The sequence below is a fragment of the Corythoichthys intestinalis genome, chromosome 22 (genome assembly GCF_030265065.1).
Source record: "Corythoichthys intestinalis isolate RoL2023-P3 chromosome 22, ASM3026506v1, whole genome shotgun sequence".
NCBI lineage: Eukaryota > Metazoa > Chordata > Actinopteri > Syngnathiformes > Syngnathidae > Corythoichthys > Corythoichthys intestinalis.
In genome coordinates this window covers 31,144,560-31,170,629 of record NC_080416.1, presented here as the reverse complement: position 1 = coordinate 31,170,629, position 26,070 = coordinate 31,144,560, and the positions used below count along the sequence as shown (strand labels likewise).

The following is a 26,070-nucleotide window of genomic DNA, read 5'->3' as shown; positions in this document are numbered from 1 at the left end:
ATCACTTTAAACTGATGATATGATAGCAGCACAAACAACATTTTTTACAGCACAAACCAATCATGAACAATTTACACCATTTTTAATCAAAATGGGGGGCTGGTTGACCTCAGAATGACCTATAAAAGAATTAGAGGTGTAACAATTAATCAACAACTAATCGATTAGCAAATTAATAGAAAACTATCTTGATAAGCAATTAATCATTTAGGACCTTCTTCCCCTTAAACTTGTCTAAATTCTTCAACAATTTTGAGACATCTTATTATCTAAACTAGCTTCTTAATGAGGCCGCAACAACTAATCAATTAAAATCGATGAATAAATTAGTTGCTGACTAATTTGATATTCGATTTTTGCCGGCAGCTATGAGCAGTCCCATCTGGGTCCTTGTTTGTGTGTCATGTGAGGCTGTTCGCACGCGTGCCAGTGACTACAGCAAAAGAGAGAGAGTTCACTGCTACATTCAGGTAGGGTTGTTGAATCAATAATATTATAAAATGTAGAGAGTTAGACTGTCTTTTGTGTTGTTTGATCCAGTGTGCCTCTGTCAGAGGTGAGTAAATGGAGCCAATTGCATTGTTTGTATTCTTTGTTGATGAGACGTTACTACTTATCACGAAAGGCTAAGCTAATTAGCGTTGATGCTAATCAGTATCCTAAGCATCCGTTTGCATTGTGTTTTGGAGAAGCATATTAGTGCTTGAGTTATTGTTAGATAGTAGAGTTGATAGTAAATTTCTTTTTATAAAGAAACCACACACACAAACCCATTCATATAACAGCTTTGAATTTCAACACTAACTCCTCTTCAAACTGTAAATTGTCATACAAGAGAGTGTGCTTTGAAATTGGATTTTTTCTTCATTGTTACTTACGACATGCCTCGAGATACACTGCGAATTTAAAAAAGTGACATTTATCCGATTAATTGATGAATTGTTTAATTAATTGGCCGATTAATCAATTACATGGGCTACGTGTTTAATACCTGTGTCATAGTACAGTACATAAAGTATGTGGCACTGGCTCACTCCCCAGTAACAGCATGAGATTGACATATTGTAAATGTATTTTGCTAGGTGACAGCACTTACTGTTTTGAGTGATCTTCTGGATATTGGAACTGCATGTTTGGATAAGGCTTGTGAAGTCCCGAGGGGCTGAGCGATAACTCTCTCCTTGACCGTACGACATGTTGTCTCTTGGAGGTCCGTTTGGCTTGAAATTTTGGCTGCACAAAAATTGAGATGCGTGTCAAAAATGTAATACTGTAGTTAGACAGGTGGCAATCACTGGTTTCAAGGTATACCGTGGTAAGAAAATGTCACGCTTTCAAAACCGCAAAAATTTTCCGTCATACCCTCCCTAAGGTATTAACTATTTTTTTATGGCCCAAAAATGCAGGGAGAAATCCCTCGCTTGCAGCTGCAAGGCTCAAACCTCCCCCACCTGTTGTTGCCCAGTGTCAGTGAGTCAGCTGTGCTACACGATGGCTGGAGGAGGTGAAACTCCTGAACTTTTTACCCCATTGAAGAAAACTTAATCGTTGGTATGGGAATACTTCAGCTACAGAAAAGTTACTGCGGCTTAGAGGAGGAGGGCCAACCGACATGTACATCTTTGCGGAGGGTGGCTGCCGAGGAGGCAATACCTCCAATATGATTTCGCATACATACAAAATTAAGGTTAGTAAACACTGTCATCAACGTTTCCCACCAGCTATGAGAATTAACTCCAGTGTGTTTAGTAGAGGTGGTAATCTTGGGCAACTAACGATTCAATTACGATTATGATTGAGAGGCTCCGATTCGATGATAAATCGCTGATTGATGTACCAACCCTCCCTACCCCTACCCCCAATGCTTTTATTGTTTTGTACATTAGTTTCAAAATTGTTCAAAAACCTCTCAGGCTAAACCAAACTAATATTTCAGTATCAAGTTAACAGTTAAAAACAGTAAATAAAATACTCAAGTCCCCATTCTGTATCAGCAGCTTTAAACTTCATTCAATTAATTTAATGTTGTAAATCAACCGTTAAATTTGTTAAAATTGCTCCAGTTATTCCATAATTTCCCTTCTGTCCACTTTCGACATGTCAAAGTTTTAAAACTGTTCCATCATTTAAAGATAGATTCAAGTAAAGATTTTACCGATTTAGGAGTATTTTAGATAAAAAGATAATTAGGTACGCTACAACAGCGCCTTCTACAGAAGTCTACTGCTTTAAAATGGCGGCTGTTTACTAACGCCGGCAAGTCTGTCATTTCGCATCTGGTTCTCTGTACATGTTCTAACGGCGCCATCGTCTGTCATTTCGCATCTAGTTCTACATATATGTGATATCTACCGTAGCCGTATGTGGCCGTATGTTTGTAGCAACTGGGCGTTGTTTGTAGCAGCTGTTGGCCACAGTCAGGTATTATTGTTTTTTTATCTAGCAGCATGAGTTGAACATGATATTTACTCTCGGTCCGTTCCTCATTGCGTCCCGAAGACCGTGCTGACTGTGTTTTAATTTCACTTTACCTGGTATAATTCAATAATCGGAATTTGGATGTTTGTGAATCGTTCTCGAATCTTCCACGGCGGAACCTTGAATAATCTGAGAATCAGAAATGTCGCATGCCACTAGTGTTTAGTGTGTCTTGCGGTGGTAAAACATGTTGGTTTTTTTCATCTCTGGCAACTGTCGGTGTTGAAAAAGAGAGTTTGTGTATAATGTAAACATGATACGAGTCATACGCACGTGCTTTTTAAGGAAAATAATTAAATTGTTTTGTTCTGATGGTAATAATTTTGAGCTGTGGTTGTGGGTTAGGCTCACCTAAAGGACTGCATTTACTGTATTTTAATTTTATTAAGAATATTTCTGTTGTTTTTTAAATTTTATTTTATCTTAACATTATACTTATGTTCAAATGATTTTTTTTTTAACCCACATATCTCAAAGTAACATATTTTAGAGCTGTAACTGCAATACTGTGATACCTTGAAACCGTGATATTTTGGCCGAAGGTTATCATACCGTCAGAATCTTATACCGGCACATGCCTAACTGCAGCACAAATGTTTGTGTTAATCGTTCGATTGTTGCCATAGTAACAGAGATTTTATTTTTCTAAGTTAAGGTTTGCTTTTACATGGTAAGCTTTCTTTTTGTGACAAACATAGTAACGCCTGATCCCATTAAAGTTGAGGAACAATTAGGATTTTATAACTTAATTGGACTTAGAATGAGGTCAGCTCGTCAGTAACTAGCGATAGGTCGTTGGCTAGCGAATGCCTCAAATCCAATGATCAAAGCAAGTACATAAGAATTGTTTAAACGCTGTGAAAAACAATTGTGTGAAAATTTTCATTACGTAGCGCGGCCCATATAACGATTCTACAGCGGGGGATTTAAAGCAAAGTTGCGTAGACACAATAGAGCTCTGCTCAGCTGTTAGCATTCTAGCTACGTGACGATGAAAGATTTCATTGAATCTTTAAGTGTTTATCCGATACTGTGGGGTTTTAAATCGTAGTATGTCGTTCGATATGGTATGAATTAAATATTATACTTGCTTATTTGGCCGTGGAAGAACACATAGGCGTTGTGTTTCCCTTGCCGTCAAAAAAAATCCTGCCCTTCCTGGTCAGTCACATGGAAGCTCACGTCACGTGTGGTGGGTGGAACGTCAGTAACGGACCTGTCAAACCATAGATATCATACCTATTAGCCTAGATGTCCATTGGTGCTCTAAGCCAACTGAGACGGATATGGTCCCTTGTCGGCCATTTTGCGTCTACGGTTTATTTTCTTATAAACGTTAGAGATAGTACAGTACATTTACTGCGTCCTTTAAAAAACGGATATTATTTTTTAATCAACATCCAGCCTGAGGCATAGTCACGTAATAACGATTTAAGAATATTTTAGTGGAGAAAATCTCACCTTGCTGTCCGCTGCCGTGGAGCTCAGAGAAGTCATCCGACGCAAGATGGCCGTCAGTTACGTACGTCGCCGATTCAGTTTTGGTCATCTAGCCGTATCTATTATAAAATCTATGTGTCAAACCGAAAAATGAAAGCAAGAGGAGCTGGCGTTTTTTACCTTAGGTTTATGAATTGTGATTGATAAATAAATAATTATTGCGGTCCATGTAAAGTTTAATTGAAAAGTAATTTATAATAAAAGACGAAGTGATACTCAACATTCTTTAGATTGACCAACGAGAAGTTGGCCCCCCATCAGATGCAAATTTGTAGAAAAATGATATCATTCGTTTGTGCTATGTTTGTGCTCGTTTGGGCTGAAAAAAAAAATGTGTTTTTGCTGGTACTGTTTTTGAGATATCAACTATTCTTTTATAGGTCAAGCTGAGGTAAACTAACCCCCCATTTTGATTAAAAATGGCTAAAATTGGTGTCAGCCGTTTGTGCTACGTTTGTGCTGGTTTGTGCTGCTACCGTTTATGATAGCGTATATTGAGATATTAATTTCGAGTGATGAAATCACGCAGCCTCCCATGCCATTTGTTTGTGCTAAGTTTGTGCTCGTTTGTGCTGCTATCGATTTTGAGATATTCTTCACAGCGGTAACAGATTGAGTTGAACTCCTTGCAAATCAGTATTTATACTTTGGCACGCAGACGGGGCACAACCATTCAAAGCTTGCTTAGCATGGCTAAACCCATCGGAGTTTAGTTGGCCTGATCAGCCATTTGTGGAAGAGGTGGGTAGGTGGGATGTAACGTGTTACATTTACTCCGTCACATTTAGTTGAGTAACTTTTTGAGAAAATGTACTTCAAAGAGTAGTTTTACAAAGCCATACTTTTACTTGAGTAGATTTGTGAAGAACAAACGCTAGTCGTATTCCACTACTTTTGGGCTACACAAGTCATTACATTTTTCCTCTTTAATCTACATAGTTTTACTTTACTTTATTTCTTTACTTTACTTTACTTTACTTTACTTTACTTTACTTTACTTTACTTGCACGTTTTATTTTTTTTCTTACCAGAGACGCCAACAGTGGGTCTACCAGTTTCACCAATGAGACGTCGCAACTATGGCTGCAGCTATCGATTTTTATAGTAGTCGATTAGTCGATGAACTAGTTAGTTCGAATAATCGAGTAATCAGATAAGGAACATAAAAAATAGAAATACTAGAGCTGAGCCTCAGACGGTATAAAAAAATAATAACAATAAATGAGGATCAAAGTACAACAAAAGAACAATTGGCTAACTTGCATAGAAAAAGTCCGCTAGCTTATTTGCAATAAAATGCTAATGTTTTTGTTTTGTTTGTTTGTTTGTTTTTTTTACAATGCTCTAAACAAATGTTTCAAACAATTATTCCCACAAAAAACAGTTAAATATTTCTATAAGCTAAATTACAAATGCATTAAAAAAAAAATTACCTCAAACAAAAACTTAGCTTATGTTAGTCTTAACAGAGAGCAGCTGGATTTAGCCATGTGAAATGAGTTATGTCATATTCACTGTTGCCACTAGAAGGCAGTGTATTCACCCAAATCAATAAAACTCAATTCAAACACTTTCAAAACAAACCATTACAACGGCACTTCAATTAAATGAGTACTGGAAGCAGCAAAATTAAATTTGAATCTTTTTTCTAATCGAATTACTCGAGTTAATCGAATATTCGTTACAGCACTAGTCACAACAATAGTCACATGACTCCATTATACCAATCAGACTCAAACTTGCCTTTCTGCGATCATGCCAGCCTGTTTAATCACATGACGTCTTTAAAGCACCGTAATAAATTAAGTATTTGACACGGAGCGCCGCCGTCAACATGACTTGAAAGCACGGATTTTAATCTCTCTCCCAGTTTTATTTGGCAGCGATTGACCACGGAAAAGCGGAGATATGATCCTTTCAGTTCGATAATAGGAAATATGTGTCCGCCACTAGAGGGCACTCGTGGTCTTTGGATGAATAACGCTTAATTTCTGTAGATTTTTTTTCTCCCACCAGAATTCAATGACTTATTTTTTTTTTGTATTTCTTTGGCTTAAAGTGGTTATGTAACAGGTTATAGTACTGTATAATAATAACAGTTCATATATATAACTTTGTGCTGAGAAAAAAAATCCATTGTTCAGAAAAAAAAATATCAAACAACGTAAGCAGTTACTCACAATGTTACTCATTACTTGGGTATTCTTCTGACAAAATACTTTTTTACTTGTACTTGAGTACATTTTTCAGATGTCTACTTTTACTCGAGTAATATTATTTTGAAGTAACGCTACTCTTACTTGACTGAATTTTTTGGTTACTCTACCCACCTCAGATTTTTGGCTATCTAAATCAAAGCTACCCAAGGTCAAAAGGCCACTCAACAGCTGACTGGAGAGCAGCGTGTCCAGCTCAGGCCACAGCTGGTCCATCAGGCAGCAGGCCAAGTCAGCGCGACTATCCGGCAGCTCTCCATTGAAATGACTATCAATCACTTCGCCACCCCTCGAACCCCACTAGGCTGCCATTGGTCCAGAAGAGACCAACCTGCCGTCAGCCAGAGAAAGGCGCCGCATCATTGTCCGGTCAGCGGCAACAATGAAGCCGAATAACTAATGAGCCTGACGCAGGCTGAGGTGTCATCCTCTCACTATTCTCAGAGTGGCTTTGGACATGACCAGCAGCCTTCAGCGGGCCCCGTCCCTGTATCGAGAATACAAAATTATAGAAATGCTATAGTCATACAAACAGACTTTTTTGTAGCTTCCTAACCAAAGAATACACTAATAAGAAGAAGGGTTTTCATTTGGATTACCTTTCTTTTGATTTTGAAGACTTTTGAGAACCAGAAGCTTTGGCATCACATAAATTGGAGTGACGCACGCCAGAATGAAACCAAGAATATTGCTGATTGGCTTCACAGCTTTGCTGTTTTTGAGTAAGTATAGTTTTGCCTTTTAAACTGTTGGTAAATTTGCTCTATTGCAGAACATTGAGAATGGGATTTTCTGTGATGACGCTTTGATGTCCACTTGAATCAATGGCTTAAAAGTTTAAATTAGTTTTCATTTGCATGTTGCATTTTACACTTTATTTGCTAGTACAAATATGATCAACAAATTCTCAAAGTTCAATTTGTTGCATTACAATTGCCAAGCCAATTTCTCTATGCGTGTAAATATATTTGGATTGATTTTATGTACCTCATTATGAGGCAATGGAACCTTGTGATTTAAAATGCGAATTGACAACTTAAATTGAACTCTTTTGAATTTAAGTAATGTTTGTAAATATTTTTTGTGACTACATTGATATAGATAGGGGAAATTAAAAAGAAAATACAGTGGTACCTCTATATATGAATTTAATTCGTTCCAGTGGCTGGTTTTTAAGTTGAAATGGTCGTATATCGAGCAAGATTTTCCCTTACGAATACATTATAATTTAATTAATTCGTTCCAAAGCCCCCAAACCTGTACTAAATCCTTCATAAATACTGCTGGTACAATTACAAATGGCAATAACACATAGCAAAACAAAAAAATTATAAATACATATCAGAATAAATAATAATAATAAGGTAACAAATCAAGTTCTAAGGTTCGCATGCTGTTCATGAACTGTGTGACTGACGACAAAGAGTGAGTGAGGTGTGTTAGAGTGGGAAGTTTTTACTTTTTTTCATGTTATCGTTGGCGTCAGCTACAGCGGACAGTAGCCTTGTTGTGTTGCACAAGTTCTGAAATAAATGATTAAAAACCTGACGAAGCCGGTGACTTCCTTGAAGCGTTTTTGTCACCTTAACTGGCGAACGGAGGTCGGAGGACACTAGCCATATTGTCGAGCCAATTCACTCACACGCACACCATGCTCATATTTTTCTGTCATTTCCTTCTTAATTTGCAGTTGAGGTGTGTCTTAACCTGAAAATTTTGTATGTAGAGACTAAATAAACTACTATGCTGCATATGCTACTTTGCTTTAAATAATGTTGTAAGCTCTTTATGACCACCCTTACAGATGGGACATCATTTGCCAAAGGGATACATCTAGTAAACAATAGGACGGTAAGAGGGAAGTTAGGTCAGATTAGAGTTCGATAGTGCAAAGTGTATTAGTGAGTGTCACCTTTTTTCCTTTTTCCACTACCTGCCCTAACCTTCTTGGGACACGTTGATTTTTTCGCATATGAAGCATGTCGTCATATGTCGAGACAAATGACGAGTCAAATTTTACGTCAGATGTCGAAAGGATCGTATGTTGAGGTAACAATGTATTATATATGAAATTCTTTGTGTTTGTGTCTAAAACTGGTTTAAGTGTCCATATCATTCGAAACTGGATTTGTTCAAACAAAATTTAATTTTTATGTTGGCTTGGTTCGGAAGATATGATGTATATACAGTGGTATAAAAAAGTATCTGAACCTTTTGGAATTTCTCACATTTCTGCATAAAATCACCATCAAATATGATCTGATCAAATCACACAGATGAAAAAACAGTGTCTGCTTTAACTAAAACCACCCATACATCTATAGGTTTTCATATTTTAATGAGGATAGTATGCAAACAACAACAGAAGGGAGAAAAATAAGTAAGTGAAAAAAAACATTTAATATTTTTTATTGTACATAAAATTTGCTGCATTAAGAAGTACAAGGAATTAGCTCAGGCGATGTTGCAGTGAACTTGAAGAACACCTGACAGTCTCATTCAGCATGGCCAACAAATCTGTTAGGCTGGTGCTTACTGAGTGTAATTTGCTTAGATATCATAACAGTGCGAAATTGACTCATGAACACTCCAAAAATATATATGATTCCATTTGTATGTGAGGGTTTAATAGTAAAAATTGCTGAGGTTATCATAATTTTGTTTAATCCAGACATAGTCACTCAAATCCGCCCCTCTAAAAGAAAAGATTTGCATTAAATATCTGTAGGGGGGGCTGTGCAGACGGTGTGGGAGGCTGTCTTTAGCTCGGACCACAATGGAAGGTTCAAGTCAATAACCTTTGACCTGTGAAGAAGGGGGTAGGACGGTGGGTCGTGCTGACCAGAGGTACAGCCTGTGAGGGGGGCTCACCATGGACACAATAGGCTGCCCTTTCCTTCTGTGTCGGCTGACCTGACCGTCACGTCCTCATCTCCATAAGACTACCGCCAGTCTGTGCTCAGATTGAGACCTTATTAAACATGAGTGTGGAGGTAATCTGCCTATAGCGGCCCACGGCTGTCGCCACTAAACCTCCTCCCCTCCTCTCGCAACGGGTCCACGGTAGGGTAAACTCGCCGAAACACCCCTTGATTTAATCCACAGTGGGGACACAATGTCACAACTTAAAACCCTCGATCTTAACATCTTTATCAATTACACCAAGTAAGTGTTGCGATTTTGACTGAATCTTTTTAATGGCTCAAAATCCAAAGGTCTTAGTAGGAAACCGCTAAAAAAGTTGTTTCTATTAATGAAACAACTGGAACATTGACTGAAGAAATAATTAAATACGATTATGTCAGGGAGGTTTACTTTTGAACTCCAAGACAAGTATCAACTCAAAGGAGAGAAAAGAATCAGACACAGCCAAGGATTCCCTGCTTCGAAGACTTTATAGATAAACAAGATATGTATATCAAGGGTACAAACAATGTTATCCAGACAAGCCTGTGACCATGCAGAAGTGGAAGATGATAATACAAATCTAGCCTCTATATAATGAAGAAAGGGCATTTGCTTACTATGAAACGACACCTTCTACGAAAACGAAAGTGAACCTTATTACAGCCCAACTCTGGTGATTTCCCACAGAAATACATCCTGAGTTACGACCCTGAGCACTAGCTCTACCTGGTACAAAAGGGAGTCAAATCAGATAAGGCAGTCAACAGATACCCATTGTAAAATGTTCAAAGGAATATATGTGCAGCACAAGAACGATACAGTCTAACAAATGAATATAGTTTCACAGCAGTTATGTGTTTTATAAGCATGAATAAAATATTCTTTCACAGATTATGTCACTAACTCCATTTATGCCCAGCTGGGACATAAAGTGAGTGTAAGTGAGATAATTTGCCGAAGGACACAAAAGGACATCTGTCATAAGCATCTATTAATGTTCATGGCAGTGTTATGTCATAATTATGATAGACTTATGGTGCCACTGTCAAATAAAGTGTTACCAAATACCATGACTAGCAATTAATGAAACAATTAGAACAGTAACTAAAGAAATAATTAGCACAGACGTAAATTTTGATTGTTATTTCCATCTGTAGCACTGCAATGCATGCTAGGAGGCATGTTGGACAACAACAGTGTTGACAGTAGGAGGCAGCAGAGTTGACTTTCTCCGCTAAGGGAGCAATGATGGCTAAATGAAGCTTCTTGAAGACCACGATGGTTCATTTGGTCTTCTGACAGTCGTATGATCCCATAATACAGTGAGGACAGCTGCAGTTTATAGTCCAGTGCGGCTTATCGATGAACAAATATCGTTTTCCTGTCAAATTTGGTGGGTGGCGCCTTGTAGTGCAAAAAATTACGGCACAGTGGTCTCCCTACTGACGAAATTAATTGGTTCTGGAAGTAGTTTCGTAAGACGCGTTTCCAATGTAAATGCAACCGTTTCAAGCCCCCCAAAATTTAGACATAAATCGTTCATAATGCATACATATGCTTTGAAAAATTTAACAATTCCATGTTACAATTAGATTATTGCACAATAAACATACAGTAAAATCAGAGTTGTGCATAATGTAAAAAAACCAGCAACAATAAAGTAAGAAATAAAAGTTAATACAGTCATGTAAAACTGTTGGAATACAGGCCCAAATTAAGAGGATGCTGGGCTATAAACATGCACATACAGTAGAGTTCCCTCTTAGCCAATTGGATGCCAGGAATGCTAGGCAATAGCCAATGGCAGAGCAGCTATAAGTTTGTTACGTTCAGTAAACTCCCGGAGCTGCGAGAAATTCTTTATGTAGAGACGTTTGTAAGTCAAGGTACCACTGTATATGACTATATAATTGAATATACTGCATATGCTACTTTGCTGTAAGTAGCATTGTAAGCTTTTTGTGACTACAATTACCGATGGGACACCATTTGCCAAGGGGATACAACGAGTAAACAATAAGATGGGAAGAGGGAAGATAGGCCAGATTAGGGTGTGACAGGGCAAACAATATTACTAATGTTTGGTGGCCAACCTATTATTAAGACACATCTCCTGTGAGTATTTTTGAATCAACATCCTACTTTCTACTCAGTAATCGCTCACCCTGGCACCATAAACTGTGTAGCAAGTCTTGAAGCAACTTCAATGTGAGCTAATACTTAACTGATTAAAACTAGAAAAACAATAAGCCCCATCACTCTATCAGAAAAGGTTGTTCCTTATTGATCCACACTGGCGGTGAAGAGGTTGACTGCTTCTTTTGGGCATTTATTGAAATGCATTTGAGGTGGTCCTCACCCAACACTGACAAAGTACTGTAATTTTCACACTAAAAGGCGGACCTGACTATAAGCCGCTACCCACCAAATTTGGGACGAAAACGGCATTTGTTCATAGATAAGCCGCACTGGACTATAAACCGCAGCTGTCCTCACTGTATTATGGGATATTAACAACAGAAGATATCAACCGGTAACACTTTATTTGACAGTGGCATCAAACGACTGGCATATGACCAAATGGACAACCATGAAGCTTTGAACCACTTGGTTGCAAAGCTTCTTTGCTTCAAGAAGCGTCATTTGTCCATCACTGCTACCTTTGGGGGAGACAGTCAACCTCTGCTATCACCTGCTGTTAACACTGTTGTCATCCAACATGCTTCCTAGAATGCATTGCAGCGCTAAAGATGTGAATAGCAATCAAAATTCATGTTCTGTGCTAATTATTTCTTCAGTTACTATTCCAGTTGTTTCATTAATTGCTAGTTAAGGTATTTGGTAGAAAGTGTTACCTATTAACCCAAATAAATCAACATTAAGCCGCACTAGACTATCAAATAAATTCATGTTCTATGCTAATTATTTCTTCAGTTACTGTTGCAGTTGTTTCATTAATTGCTAGACAATCATAACTATCACATGACACTGTCATGAGTATTTATGAATGCTTATAATAGATGTCATTTAGTGTTATCTGGTAAATTATCTCACTTTTGAATGGAAGTAAAGGATCCAAGCAGGACATAAATGGAGTAAGTGCCATAATTTGAGAAGAAGAAACTTAATGACAGCTGTCATAAGCATTCATTAGTGCCCATGATAGTGTCATGTCATAATTATGACGGTCTTATGGCAGTCTTATGACACCACTGTCAAATAAAGTGTTACCTACTAGCCCAAATAAATCAACAAATAAGCCGAACTGGACTATAAACCGCAGGATTAAAAATGAAGGAAAAAAAGTAGCATAGTCCGAAAATTACGGTAGGTAAAATTCGAATCAAGTAGAACTTTGGCATCACTTTCAGAATGCTTAGAGTATTATTTCAAGCATTAATATTACAATAACATTTACAGACACCGAACTCCACCTAAACGGTTATGAATGGGGCTGGCGAAAAGATCCATGACGGACCCCCCACGGTAGCAACAATCGCATTAAGCATGTTTGCATAACACAGTGGAAAGGGCCTCACGGCAACAAGAGTTTAACACCCATCAAGTGAATAAAGAAAGAAGCCCTGAGGCGATGGATTTCATGCCTATTCATCCATTCACATCTTTTTTTTTAAACTGCAACTGATACTTCAACAGAGTTATCAAAGCAAAATATCGTAGGATTTCATTTGTTTTACGTCTGTCAGGTATTTAAACGCTGCATCAAAAACTTTGGGCCTAATCCAGTTTCAGGATAGGTGAGATAAAACCCAGTCAGTCTTGTTGAGTCAAGTTGAGCATTCACACAATTCATTTCTCTTTTTTTGTATGGCGTGGTGGTCAAATGTGTGAAGTTCAGGGACAGCCTTCAGCCAAACAATAGCAGATGAGTACCTCTGGCTGGACACAAACTACCTCCCCCAGTCTACACATCCATCCTCCTTGCTTCTGACTCTCTCATGACCCCTGAGGGGCTCGGGGTTACAGGCATAGGGTGCTAGCGTGGGGGTTGCTGGACAACCCCCTCCTTTAATAAAATCTCATTATTAGTCCTTGCTCGATATTGAAAATGGCCCGATCGCTGCACAATATTCGTGAGTTGGAGCTTCAATCTGGAAAGGAAACAAAGCAACAATCAATGCTAATGCGCAAAAGCACAAATCTCAGCTGACAGTTTACTTGGTTCTTCTTTACAATCAATGCAAGCTAATATAACCGTTCAGTAAATGCTCCATTAAACCAAAATAGCCACTGCCACACATTTTTGTTGACAAGCAAATTACTCATTAAGCCGTAATTTAAGCATGTCTCAATCAATCAAGCTAATGAACGGACAGTTCATTACAGTCAACCTCCTGTCAAGTATTCTTAATACTTTGCATTTTGTTCCCTGATATTGCTCAGCAACAATCACAGTCTGTAATATTTCCTTGTTAATGTATTGGTTACTTTATCAAGCAATATGCAAGAGCAGCAAAATAATAAACCCGACTTTTATATGGGGCAGTGCAGTTGAAAAATTTGGCTTAATTACAACAAAAGCTGTGCTGTTTCACCATCATTGTAAATTTGTTAAATAGAGATTGGTCACTCCAAATAAGTGTTGCAACTTTTACTCGATTAACTCGAGTAATTCGATTAGAAAATAGGTTCGAATCAAATTTTGTTGCTTTGAGTATTCATTTAATTAGATTGGGGTTGTAATGGTTTGTTTTAAAAGTGTTTGCATTTAGTTTTATTGATTTGGGTAGATATACTGCTCTCTAGTGGCAACAGTGATTATGACATAACTCATTTAACATGGCCGAATACAGGTGCTCCCTGTTAAGTTTTCGTTTGAGGTAATATGTCATTTTTATGCATTCGTGATTTATTTTATAGGTTTATTTAGTCGTTTTTGTATGCAGGGGAGGGGGGATATGTGTTTGAACGATTGCTTAAGAGTATTTTTTTTTAAAAAACACAAAAAAAAAACGTTAGTATTTAAAGCATTTAAGCTAGCGGACTTTTGCTATGCAAGTTAACCAATTTTTCTTTGTTGTACTTAGATCCTCATTTATTTACTTATCTATCTATTTATTTTATATTATTTGAGGCTTAGCTCAGGTGTTTTCATTTATTTTTAAATGAAAATGCAATCTTGCATTGTTTGAAGAAACAGTCTGGAATTTTATTTTGTATTCGCATTTAATGGTCTTTTGAGAGCGCCTTTGTTTTACATCTCCTAAGATTTATTCTGCAACGCATTAAATTACTATTACTATAAACTATAAATTACTATTACTCGATTATTCAAACTAACTAGCTGATAGATTAATCAACTACTAAAATAATTGATAGCTGCAGCTCTACTCCAAATGTATCTTCTGTTTTTAAACATTGGAATTCAGGGTACATTTTCACATTTTCAATTGCAAAAGGAATCTGTTTAGGCTTGGTTTTTTTTGTTTTTTTTTTGAGATGAAAGAAACCCAAACTTTTTTAACCAACTAAAAGCTTATTGAGGTATTAAATCTTTTGTTCAAAAGCAACCTCATGAAGAGGCCGCAAAATTGTGACAGTATACAACACAACAGCACTGTAAATAAAAAGAAATAATACAAAAATGAGAGGTCGACCGATATATCGGCCGGCCTATACATCGATTTTTTTCCCAACATCAGTCGATTAACAAAAAAAAAAAAAAAAAAAAAGATAAAAAACGATTTTGATCCGGCACCGATGTGGGCAACTGTGGCTGCCGCTAACCGATGGTAGGACCCTGCAGCAGCTTCAAGGCAGGCTGCTACAGGAAGCTTCAGGCTTGCCTGTTCTGTAAATATTCTAACCCCAATGTTGCTTTAGCCTTTTAAAGTGTTTACTGAGTAATCCTAACACTCTAAATGTAACTTTAATGTAAATTTATCTTGTTGCATTTGCGTAGCATTTGTGTTAGCTTTAGCATGGCGAGCATCCTCTTAAACTCACTTGTTTACATCTTGTCGTGACATCCCGGTGGGTTAAATTATTCTAAACTAATGTACTGTTCTTGCTGAGTGTGTATAATCACAAAAAGAAGTGCTGGGTTTGTAGGTTTGGGAGCACTAGACCGAATTCATCGTTTAAGTCTCAGATGATCATTGTAAATTTAAAGCTGTTGAAGTATAAATATATTTTTTTTAAATAGCCTTTCATGATCTACGTGCTTTAAAAAAAAAAAGTATATCGGCCTCAAATATCGGCTTACAAAATTGGCTTTGGATATTTGCAATCAGCTGAATTTTTTTTTTTATATCGGCGTCGGCATTTGAAAATCTCATATCAGTCCACCTCTATCAAAGATAGATAAAGAATAGTTTAATAAGTAAGTAAATAAATGTTGAATGTAAAGAAAGTTTAAAAAAAAAACACACACACACACAATTCCCCTAAAGTTCTTTGGTTCAGAGAAAGCTGTCTATGCAAATCCTACAGTAACCTTTTTGTTAATATTCGTACCAATAATAATAATAAAGATAAAGTAAACACAAATTAAAAGCAAAATCTGGGTAGATTAACATAGCAAGATAGAAATCATAACACAAAACAACATAGGATCAAGATAGATATGATCATTTCACAGATATGTTTTGAATTTGGATTTGAAAAGTGATAAACATCACTGTTAACATCACTCATAAACTCTGCACCAAATATCCTTTCAACCTCCCAGGTTGCAACGCCATGTGTTCGATAAGCCAGAAAATGCAATGCATGTCACTCTTGGGAGCCCTGAATTTCATTACCACTGAGATCAGCTGGGTGGGGGGTGTTTTGGGTCATATCAACTCATTCAGGGACAGCTGACTGGTGCACCCACAATCCTACTACATCTGCTATATCAGAGATTTCTCATTAGAGGGAGGGGGCAGATGCTCATGTCAGGATGTGACACATTAGTCGAAGCAATGACGTAGATCTCGACGGTGGATGTTGAACCTGCGGGGAAGCTGACCAAAGGATGCAAAACACATTTCTTACCAAAAGGATCACTTTAATGACTAACCTAAACTATGTCTATGTCTAAGATGTGAGATTCAGTGGTGGATAAAGTACTCACTTTTTTTTTACTTAAGTAAAAGTCCAGATACAGGGGCAAAAAATTACTTATAGTACAGGTACAAGTAGCTAAGAAAAGTACTTGCTTACAAGTAAAAAGAGGGCACAACTATGGCAACAGCAGTGTGACATAAATATGTTACAAATCCTTCTTCCTTACATAACATGTCCCAGAAATAAAAACAAAAGAACCTCATGCTTTTCCTATCTTACTTATTAGTTATGAATCCAATCTAGCAGGCACTTGCAGGATAACAACGTTCAACAGTCACTTCCGATTTTTCACTTGTGGAAACAGGCTCCGATACCGTTGCAGGTTCCATTTCTGCATTGTTTGAATTAGACACAATTACAGCTGGATTGTTTAGTTTTGACACATCCGGTAAGCTAGACATTTCTGGTATTTTTGATACATCCGGTAAGCTAACCATTTCTGAAATAAGTACACTGCTAGAATCATCACAATCAATAGACAGTTCTGGAGTAGTGTCTGATGTTCCCAACAATTGATCCACATGACGACGCCAAACACCATCAGCTGTCTGAACTGTGTAGGAAATAGCAGTTCAACGGTTCGCCCTGTACGGTTCAATATGCCTTTTTGACCCGCGCCTTTTCGGTTTTGCAATTAATTTATTCCGAACGCTTGTGGAATGAATTGGTCGAGCTCAGTGTGCCTGTGTGTGATGTGAAGCACAGCTATGGAGAAATTCCGCCCCGCAAGTAAAGGTACGATCGCCTGTCAAGCACCTGTGTAATAAAAGCCGACTAACGCCCTCTCTCGCTTACGAGCGAAGTGAAAGTGAAACAAGAAAGAAAACAAAAATCTATGGCGAGCGGAGGATTGGAGAGACCGAATTTTGAGGAAGCACCGGCTTCTTTCAAATCTGCGGTGTGGCAACATTTCGGTTTCCCCGTGGACTACAATGCGGAGGGAGAGAAAATATTGGGAAAAAAAATAAAACAATTTGCAAGCATTGCTCAGCGCTTGTTCCCTATGCTAATGGCAACACTTATAGCATGACTCCAGCACCTCAGCCGGCATCACCCACAGATATCACTTTCTCAGAGCAGGACAACCCCGAAGATGACACCAGTGAAAACACACGGCGGGCTTCACTAATTTATTTGCAACGCTTGACCCGCGTTACATTGTTGGACGTCCTGTGCTACAGAGTGCTACTACCTAACTGTGACGGTCCACTATAATTTATACCTGTCAAGTTGTACGGTCTCGGCGTAATTTGTACAAGTGAGCACTGATTTTTAAATGTGTACACTGTACGTTACGTTCAAAATCTGAATGTTTTTCGTGCATTACGTTTTTTTTTCTCCGTTCGGATTTTGTCAGCGTTTCGGCAACGATACGTTGGTTGAATGACGCGAGAAAAGTTAGAGACACGGAGAGGGAAGAGTGTTTGTTGTGACGCTGTAACAAACGCGATGCTAGGCTAGGTGGCTCAGATATTTCCTGACTGTAGCCGACAGCCTACAATCTATGCCTAGATATCTCATGCGTATAGAACTACATGCGAAATGACAGACTCGGTAGCGTTAGTAAACAGCCGCCATTTTAGAGCAGAAAACTTCTCAGAAAGGCTCTGTTGTAGTGAACCTACCTAGCGAAACTAAGTAACATTTCATCTAAAATACTCCGAAATCGGCAAAATCTTGACTTGAGTCTATCTTTAAAGGACGAAACAGTTTTAAAATTTTCACATGTCGAAAGTAGACGGAAGGGAACAAATGCAAAAACAGGAACAATTTTATCAACTTTAACGGTTGATTGACAACATTAAATGACCTCCAAACATAGCAAAGGTTACTATGTTTTTGTTTGTTTTTTATTTAAATGGGAAAAAAACATGAAAGGTAACACCGGTTACTTTGCCAAGTAACTTTTTTACTACTGTGTGTGTATTTCAGTAGTCAGTCACTACACTAGCCAAAGAGCTAAGAGGCATTTTAACAGACGAAAATGTTTACATTTTAAGTGTTTATTTCATTTTCTTAAAAGCAAAATAAAGGCAGTTAAACAAAAAAAACAAAAAAACTGCAAAACACAAACCGAAACCGTGATCCCAAAACCGAGGTTCAAACCGAACTGTGGGCTAACTGAACCGTTGCACCCCTAGTAGGAAACAGGCCCAGTTTGAGCAATGATATAGCAGGGGCCCACTTTTCCTTACTCTGATAACTCCGGGCCATAACAGAATCACCAGGTGCAAAAAGTTGGCTCTTGGAGTGCAGGTCTCTGTACTTGAGTTGTTTCCGTTGATCCATTTGAACAATGTCTCCCAGGGTTGGTGGTTTCAGCAGGTCCATGCCAGTACGTAGCTCTCGAGAAAACATTAGACTCGCTGGCAATATCTTGGTAGTGGCGTGCATTGATGTTCGGTATTTGAGTAGAAATTCGTGTAGTCTCTGATGTAGTGTACTTTGTCCTTGTGATGCTTTGAGAGCATGTTTGAGGGTCTGCACAAACCTCTCTGCCAAGCCGCTGATTGCTGGGTGATAGGGAGTCGACTTGATGTGTTGAACCCCATTGGCTTGCAGGAATTCAACGATTTCTTTTGACACAAATTGGGGCCCGTTATCTGACGCGAGTTGTGTTGTGGCTCCGAAACGGCTAAACATCTCTTCTAACTTCTCAATTGTCTTTTCCGATGTCGTTGATTTCATGATAGCTACCTCTGGCCGTTTACTATGGGCATCGATAGCAACCAGCAACATTTGATTTGGCTTGTTTAAAAAACACGCTGTCTAAATGAGAAGAAATTTGAATGGACATTCACTTAGGTTTTAGCTTACTAGCTTAGATATATCAATTTTGAATTTGAAAAAAAAAAAAAAAAAAGATTTTTCTAATTACAAAGGGTTCGCTTAATGCACGTATTAAACTAATGGAGGTTCGGTATCTTTAGCACGGGTAAGAACCACTGTTTTATGTGTACAGTCATGAAAACCTGAAATAGTTCATTTTCCACCATTTGTCACCAAAATAGTATTTTGTATGTTTTTTAACTGATTTATGAACAGCTTAGATGTTGTCAGCTCCATACAGCATCATAAATATTCAATCAATTTCATAAAACAAATAATGTAATAATTTAGCAGATAACGATATACTTTAATGGTTTCTTACTTTGTATTAAAAAAATGCAGTTTTCATTACTGTGTTCATAGTCTCATCTTAATCACAATGTTTTTTTTAAAATTTATTCTGACCCATAATGCACCACAAACAAGGCAAGACTAAAGATAACTTCAGGGTAAGATTGCTGGGCCTTTTTTGATATTGTTGATAGTTGTAATATTACATGTTTTTCAACATTAATCAAATAGATATTTTACTGTAAATGAAATATTAGTGAGCCCAAACTGTTAATGAAAAAATGACTAAGTCATCATAGCATTCTGCTATTCTAAGCTAGTTTTGGTAAATGTCCTTCATTACCGTAATGCATCGGTTTCATGAGAATCACCCTTATTTAATTGCAGATTCATGTTTTTTTACACTGTGCGACAACTTCCAGGATTGGCAGAGCTGTTCATAAGTGATACTGAAAATAAAGACTTTTAGAAGTGTTTATAGGATTGAAGAATTGTGTTTTTCTAAAAAAAAAAAAAAAAAAGTGTTTCTTCGTCATCAAATCATACAGGTTAATCAGGGTTTTTGGAGGGTTTTTCTTACCCTTACTAGGGTTTAGATCAGGGGATGTTGTGATTTTATTGATAATGTGGACGCTTTAGACACAGTTATTGTGATTAGGGTCTCTATCAATAAATGTAAGTTGACTTTGGCTTGACTTTTTCTTTATATTGTTGATACAACTAGCTGTGGTTTTGTCTTGCTTGAATCTCAAATCCTGACACGAGATTTTTTTTGAAAACCGTCACAGATGTGCGAATGTTCACCCTAACGACCAGACGAATGAAAGCAAACCAGATTCAAGTTCATCTGCAACTTGCTTTGTCTCGAATGTGGGAACTAACGCCGTCTGGACGACATTGAAAGTTTAGGGAGGGGACATCGTCATGACATTGATCGGTCATTGTGCAGGTTCAAGTGCAGACGGCAATTGTTCCAACGCCGCAGCTGGGAAGGCGAAAGCCGGTGTTTTGCATATGAGGTCATTAACACGTTAAGTCTGAGAGAAAACAGAGAAGACTAGCTTGTGTCGCCAAGGTCACGGAGGAGAGGGCACAAGGGTGCGATGGAGGAGATCTGGTGGCATGGGAAAGTCACCTTGGAGATGATCTGAAAGGATGGAGAAAGATGGGAGGGGTGGAGGGGATGCATAAGAAGGGGCAGATGGTGCCCTTTGGGTGCATGGTAGTTGACGGAGTTTTACAGAGGTTACTGGGGGTTGGGTGCAAATAATCATAGTCACAACACCATTGTCGCGGTAGGCCCCTTGTTGTATAGACGGTCTCCTAAACTTGACCCCGGACACCCTTGCCAGTGTTCTCTCCTCAGTTTTAGGCATTGTTGTGCTCCTCTCTGCATGGATGCTTCACTGGCATTCCGCCTCTATTGTCGCTCACCTTCGTAAAAGTGATAAATGCAGCAAATCGTCCATCAAAGGAGAAGTCGCCAGCTCCGACAGTTTTAGCTTGCTTTCCTAAATTTGCCCTCAATCTCATTCATTGATCAAAGTATAACATAGTATGAATTGTTGAGTGGCTTTGATCAAACTAAGCAAATTCTGCTCCACGCTTGCTTAGATGTAAAATAAGTAGTCATGAAAGGTGTGGAATGTGGACTTTATATGGGTAATTCCAGAATTTAAGGGCATTTTGGCACCTCCGTGAAGTTGGCCCCCCCATCAGACGCGAATTTTTAGAAAGAAATTGTCATTTACTTGTGCTTTCTTTGTGCGGAAATCTTATTTTGTTTGTGCTGCTATCGTTTTTGATGTATTAACAATTGTTTTGTCGGTCAATCCGAGGTGATTAAAAATGACTAAAAACTGCGTCAATCGTTTGTGCTACATTTGTTCTGGTTTGTGCTGTAAAAATTGTTGTCCCTGCTGCTATCGTTTTTGAGATATTGAGATACTAATTTCGAGTGATGTCATCACTCGCAGCTTTTCTGTATCCAACTCCCGCGGCTGATGGGGCATACCAACTCACTCAATAACAGAGAGGTGTCCCGACAACTAGCGCAAATGTAGCACAAACAAATGGCCCCTCTTCGGGTCCATTTTGAAGTAAATGTGTGGTTTAAGATATTAATTTTCAGTGATGACGTGACTCGACCCCTCCTTTTACTACAAAATGGACCTAATGTAGTGTCATTAGTATGAGCTACGTTTGCGCCAGCTGTTGGGACACCCCTCTGTTATTGAGAAAGTTGGTACGCTTCGTCAGCTATGAAGACGAGGCTACGATTGACGTCATCACTCAAAATAAATAATTTCTCAAAAACTATAGCAGCACAAACGAAGCGAAGCAAAGATTGATACCATTTTTAGCCATTATAACCCAAATGGGGGGCTGGTTAATCTCATATTGACCTCTGAAAGAAATGTACTGTAAATATCTTAAAAACGATAGCAGCTCAAACGAAACATTTTACAGCACAAACGATTGACATCATTTTTTATTAAATTTGCGTCTGATGGAGGGCCAGCTTCACAATGGTCATTTTGGCTTCAAAATTCTGGAAAAATAAGCTTAACTTCTCTACTTGTCTACTCCTTATTTATTATTGATAGGCTATAAACTATCAATGACTAAATAATGTACATCATTTATTACATGTCTACAATATTTTTTCATAAGAATAGTAACAAATCTGTTCTGATGTTAGCTAGCTGTTTCTCCCGCTGTTCTGAATATACAAGTACAGTACTGTAATTTTCGGACTATTAGGTGCACCTAACTATAAGCTGCCACACACCAAATTTGACATGAAAATGGGATTTGTTCATAGATAAGCCACACAGGACTATAAATCGCAGCTGTCCTCACTGTACTAAGGGATATACCCCAAAAGATATTAACCGCAAACACTTTATTTGACAGCGGCGTCATAAGACTGTCATAAGACCGTCATAATTATGACATAACACTGTCATGAGTATTACTGTCATCCGGCATATTATCTCATTTTTGAATGGATGTAAAAGATCTGAGCTGTTCATAAATGGAGTTAGTGACAAAAATTGCTGGATGACACTTGCTAACATCTGTTATAAGCATTCATTAATGCCCATGACAGTGTCATGTCATAATTAAATCGGCTTTATGACAGTCTAATGACGCTGCTGTCAAATCCAGTGTTACATTTTTACCCAAATTAATCATGAAATAAGCCGCACTGGACTATAAACCACAGGGTTCAAAATGAAGGGAAAAAGTAGCGGCTTATAGTCGGAAAATTACGGAATTTCCATGTTGCATGAGGTACAGTGAGACATCCAAGCCTTTTGTAAAAATACTAGACATATCAAAGAGGACATACCGGTAAATGTGCTTTAGCCTTTCTCTTGGAACAAGTTTAATCTCAACTCTAGTGTATCATGTGATTCACTGGTGTTTGCCTCTGGTGTGTAAATGTTTTTTTTCCTTAAATCTAGTCAAATACTTTTCTCCATCTTGTTTTGATTGTTTTGAGTGTTAAGGACTAGTTAACACATTCATGCGTCAGATTATTTCACTTACTGTCATGTCATTTCCTGTTTTATTTTGAAGGCTTCAGCCTCCTCGTGTTGTGTACTTGCCCTTCCTCTTGTCACCTAATCGCCTATTGTTTCCACCTGTTCCCCATTACCTTGTGTGTATATATTGCCTGAGTTTCCCTTGTCTTGTGCAGAAGTGTCTTGCTATCCATGTTGATAATGTCAGCCTCGTTTCATAGCAATCATAGTTGTCTAGATTGTGTCCTTCATTTGGAGTGCTTTGTGTTTGAACTTTTGATCATAGTTATCTTGGCTTTTTCCTCCATTTGGAGTGTTTTATGTTTGTACTTTTCCCCCTTTTGGAGTGATTTTTGTTTGAACTTTTGATCGTGGTTGTCCTGACTTATTCCTCTGTTTGGAGTTCTTCATGTTGGTTGCCTGAACTCCGCAGCTGAGTCCGCCTTGTTATCTCAGCCTGCCACTTACTTTAAGTAAATAATACTATTTGCTCTTATTAAGCCCATGCATTTGAAAGTTGGTCATTTTTCACCTAAATCAAGAAAATTTGCTTTCAAATAATGTTTTGAGCAGTATCTTTCTTGAATTCAGAACATTTCTGAATTACAGAATTATTTCTGAATTATTTTCAGCTAGCTATTTTTCTTATTTCAAGCAGTTTAAATGGGTGTAACTTACTTGAAGCACTGGCAGATAATTTCACTTTTTTTCTCGTAGATTTACACTGAAAACGAGGGAATTTAACTACTTTTGAGGAGGGGTGTTTTTGCAGTGTGCAATGATAAAAAGGTTATGATAATTGGGTTATGTTTGCTTTTGGACAAAATTCGAGGACATTATGGCTTCAAAATTCCTGAAAAATATGCTTTCATTTCTCTGCTATAAATGTATTATTAATTATTATTATTATTATTAATAGGCTATAAACGATCAAAGGGTCGATTAGTTCAGTTTACAGATCAATGATAAAAATTTAACTACATGATTTATTTGATATTTACAGTATTTTGCCTAATCACAGTAAAAAATCTGTAGTCTGATGTCTGATGTCAGCTCCAGTGTATCGTGATTCACTGCTGTCTGTTTCTTCAACGATGATAAATAGGTTATGATAACTTGGTTGCGTGTATGTTTTTGGACATATTCTACGTGTAATAATTATTTTTAATAAGATTAATAAAGTTGCAGAACAACCCTATCTTAGCCTTTGCAAGGCAAAGCCCCATATATTAAGTACTGTATATACACTAGTCAGATTCTCATTACTCATGTTCTGTCTTTCTCTGTCCCAGGTGCCTGCTTGGCCTCAGAGCTGTCGTTTCTACAGGAACCCCGAGATGTGATTGCAGTGAGGGATCGCTCGCTCATGTTGGACTGCAGCGTGCAGGGCGAGGAGCCCGTCCAGATCACCTGGCGAAAAAACGGCGTGCCTTTGACCACCACTCCACGGATTCAGGTTCTGGCAAATGGCACCCTGTTGATTCACAGCTTCCAGAAACGAAAAGAAGGCAGTGACGCTGATATGGGAGAGTACGACTGCGCTGTTCAGAGTCGCTATGGCATGCTGGTCAGCCGCAAGGCCAAAGTTCTCTTGGCATGTAAGTGGATCGCAGCTTTAATGAATAAGAGATGTCGTGGTGGACAGTACTTAAGTACATATTTGTGTATCTGTACTTTATTTGAGTACAAATATGAAGTGATACTGAAATGGTATGTTTTACTCCACTACTTTTCAAATTGTCGCATGCGTTACACGTTATCTTTGTTTGTTTTTTTCTCATTGTGAAATGATGATAGTTTCGTTTTCATGCCTCCGGTGGAATCGATAAGCCCCGTGCAACTATACCGTAATTGAGCACTAGAGGCAACAACTCAAGTACAAGCAAGGTTAGGCAGGTGTACAAGATATTAACCAATAAAAACCAACAGTGAGAGCAGTGCGCCTTCAAATGGGTGCTGCAAACTTTTGGACAGTAGGTGGGGGTATGCACCTGATAGCTGCTTGCAATCCGTAATTACATTTTGGATTTTTTTTTTTTTTTTTGCTTGTTAAGCTTCTGTCTACCATGTAGTCAAGTTTATTACTGTTTTTTTTCCATTCCCTACAGTTATATTCCTACTCTGGCGACATAACCCGAATTTCCACCTAAGTTTGAATTAACCCTTTAAGTACCCCTAAATACTAAAATAACTATTCAAAAAACGTGTATTATATATCCTTTTAATAAAATAAAGTTTAAAAAAAAAAAAATGGATGGATGGATGGATGGATGGATGGATGGATGGATGGATGGATGGATGGATGGATGGATGATGGATGGATGGATGGATGGATGGATGATTACTTCCCTTCAGTAACCCCGATCACACCATACTCATTTTCTTACAACTAACATTTATTAATTTGTCCCCATCAAACTATAAAGACACAATTAGAAAATAAAATACAATAATGACAAAGAGCATACAATAATGCTAATAAGTAAATCAATGAAGACATATTTGCTTACAAAAACATAGCACAACGGCTGCACAATCATACCGAGGGAAATAAGGTCCATATCTTGGGCAATTCAACAAAGAGAACCTCAGCTATTAGTGGCACTGGTCCAGCGGTGAAAACGAACGCTGCTCAATAAGCTAGCGGGCTAATAGCGGCTAACGGGGCATTGATGAGCTCGCTCCGTTTACAGTTTCTCTGTCTTCTTGAAATGTTAACTGGCGTTCACCCCAGCTTCCCAACGTGAAAGCAACGCTTGAAACTAACCGAAAATAGCGCTGGCATCACGTCCAACAAGTCCGAGTGCCACAAAGAAAAGCGGACCGCACATAAACAGTAGTGTAATAAAATACCTGATTTGCATAGCAATTACTGTAGATATCAACCATTTAGATTAGATCTAATGAATAACAAAATTCAATGACAAAATAATATACTGTACTCACTCAAGTGTCATTTGGCAAATTATGTCACTAACTCCATTTATATCTAGCTCGGATCTTATCTATCGAATCTACCAAATACCATAACTAGCAATTAATGAAACAACTGGAACAGTAACTGAAGAAATAATTAGCACAGAACATGAATTTTGATTGTTATTTACATCTGTAGCGCTGCAATGCATGCTAGGAGGCATGTTGGACAACAACAGTGTTGACAGCAGGTGCCAGCAGAGGTTGACTGTCTCCCACTGTCAAATAAATTGTTAATGGTTATTATCTTTTGGTATAAATATCCAATAATA

The 26,070-nt window shown here is 38.0% G+C and overlaps 2 protein-coding genes across 3 annotated transcripts in view; one reads left to right on the top strand and one right to left on the bottom strand.

The window, feature by feature from the left end:
* The window catches only part of stx12 (syntaxin 12), a 39,404-nt gene extending 35,707 nt beyond the window's left edge, over positions 1-3,697 (bottom strand). Inside the window, exons 1-2 of one of the 2 annotated variants that reach the window (XM_057828132.1) lie at positions 3,566-3,697; positions 1,097-1,233 (exon numbers count right to left, since the gene is read on the bottom strand). In XM_057828132.1, the coding sequence (XP_057684115.1) occupies positions 1,097-1,196 (100 nt within the window). In that variant the 5' untranslated portion in view covers positions 1,197-1,233; positions 3,566-3,697. The remainder of the gene's footprint in view (positions 1-1,096; positions 1,234-3,565) is intronic. The other variant, XM_057828131.1, reaches the window with a different exon arrangement.
* A 3,100-nt stretch (positions 3,698-6,797) lies between these two features.
* The window catches only part of si:ch211-57n23.4 (immunoglobulin superfamily DCC subclass member 3), a 56,965-nt gene continuing 37,692 nt past the window's right edge, over positions 6,798-26,070 (top strand). Inside the window, exons 1-2 of the mRNA XM_057828114.1 lie at positions 6,798-6,916; positions 24,115-24,420. Coding sequence (XP_057684097.1) covers positions 6,868-6,916; positions 24,115-24,420 — 355 coding nt within the window. The 5' untranslated portion in view covers positions 6,798-6,867. The remainder of the gene's footprint in view (positions 6,917-24,114; positions 24,421-26,070) is intronic.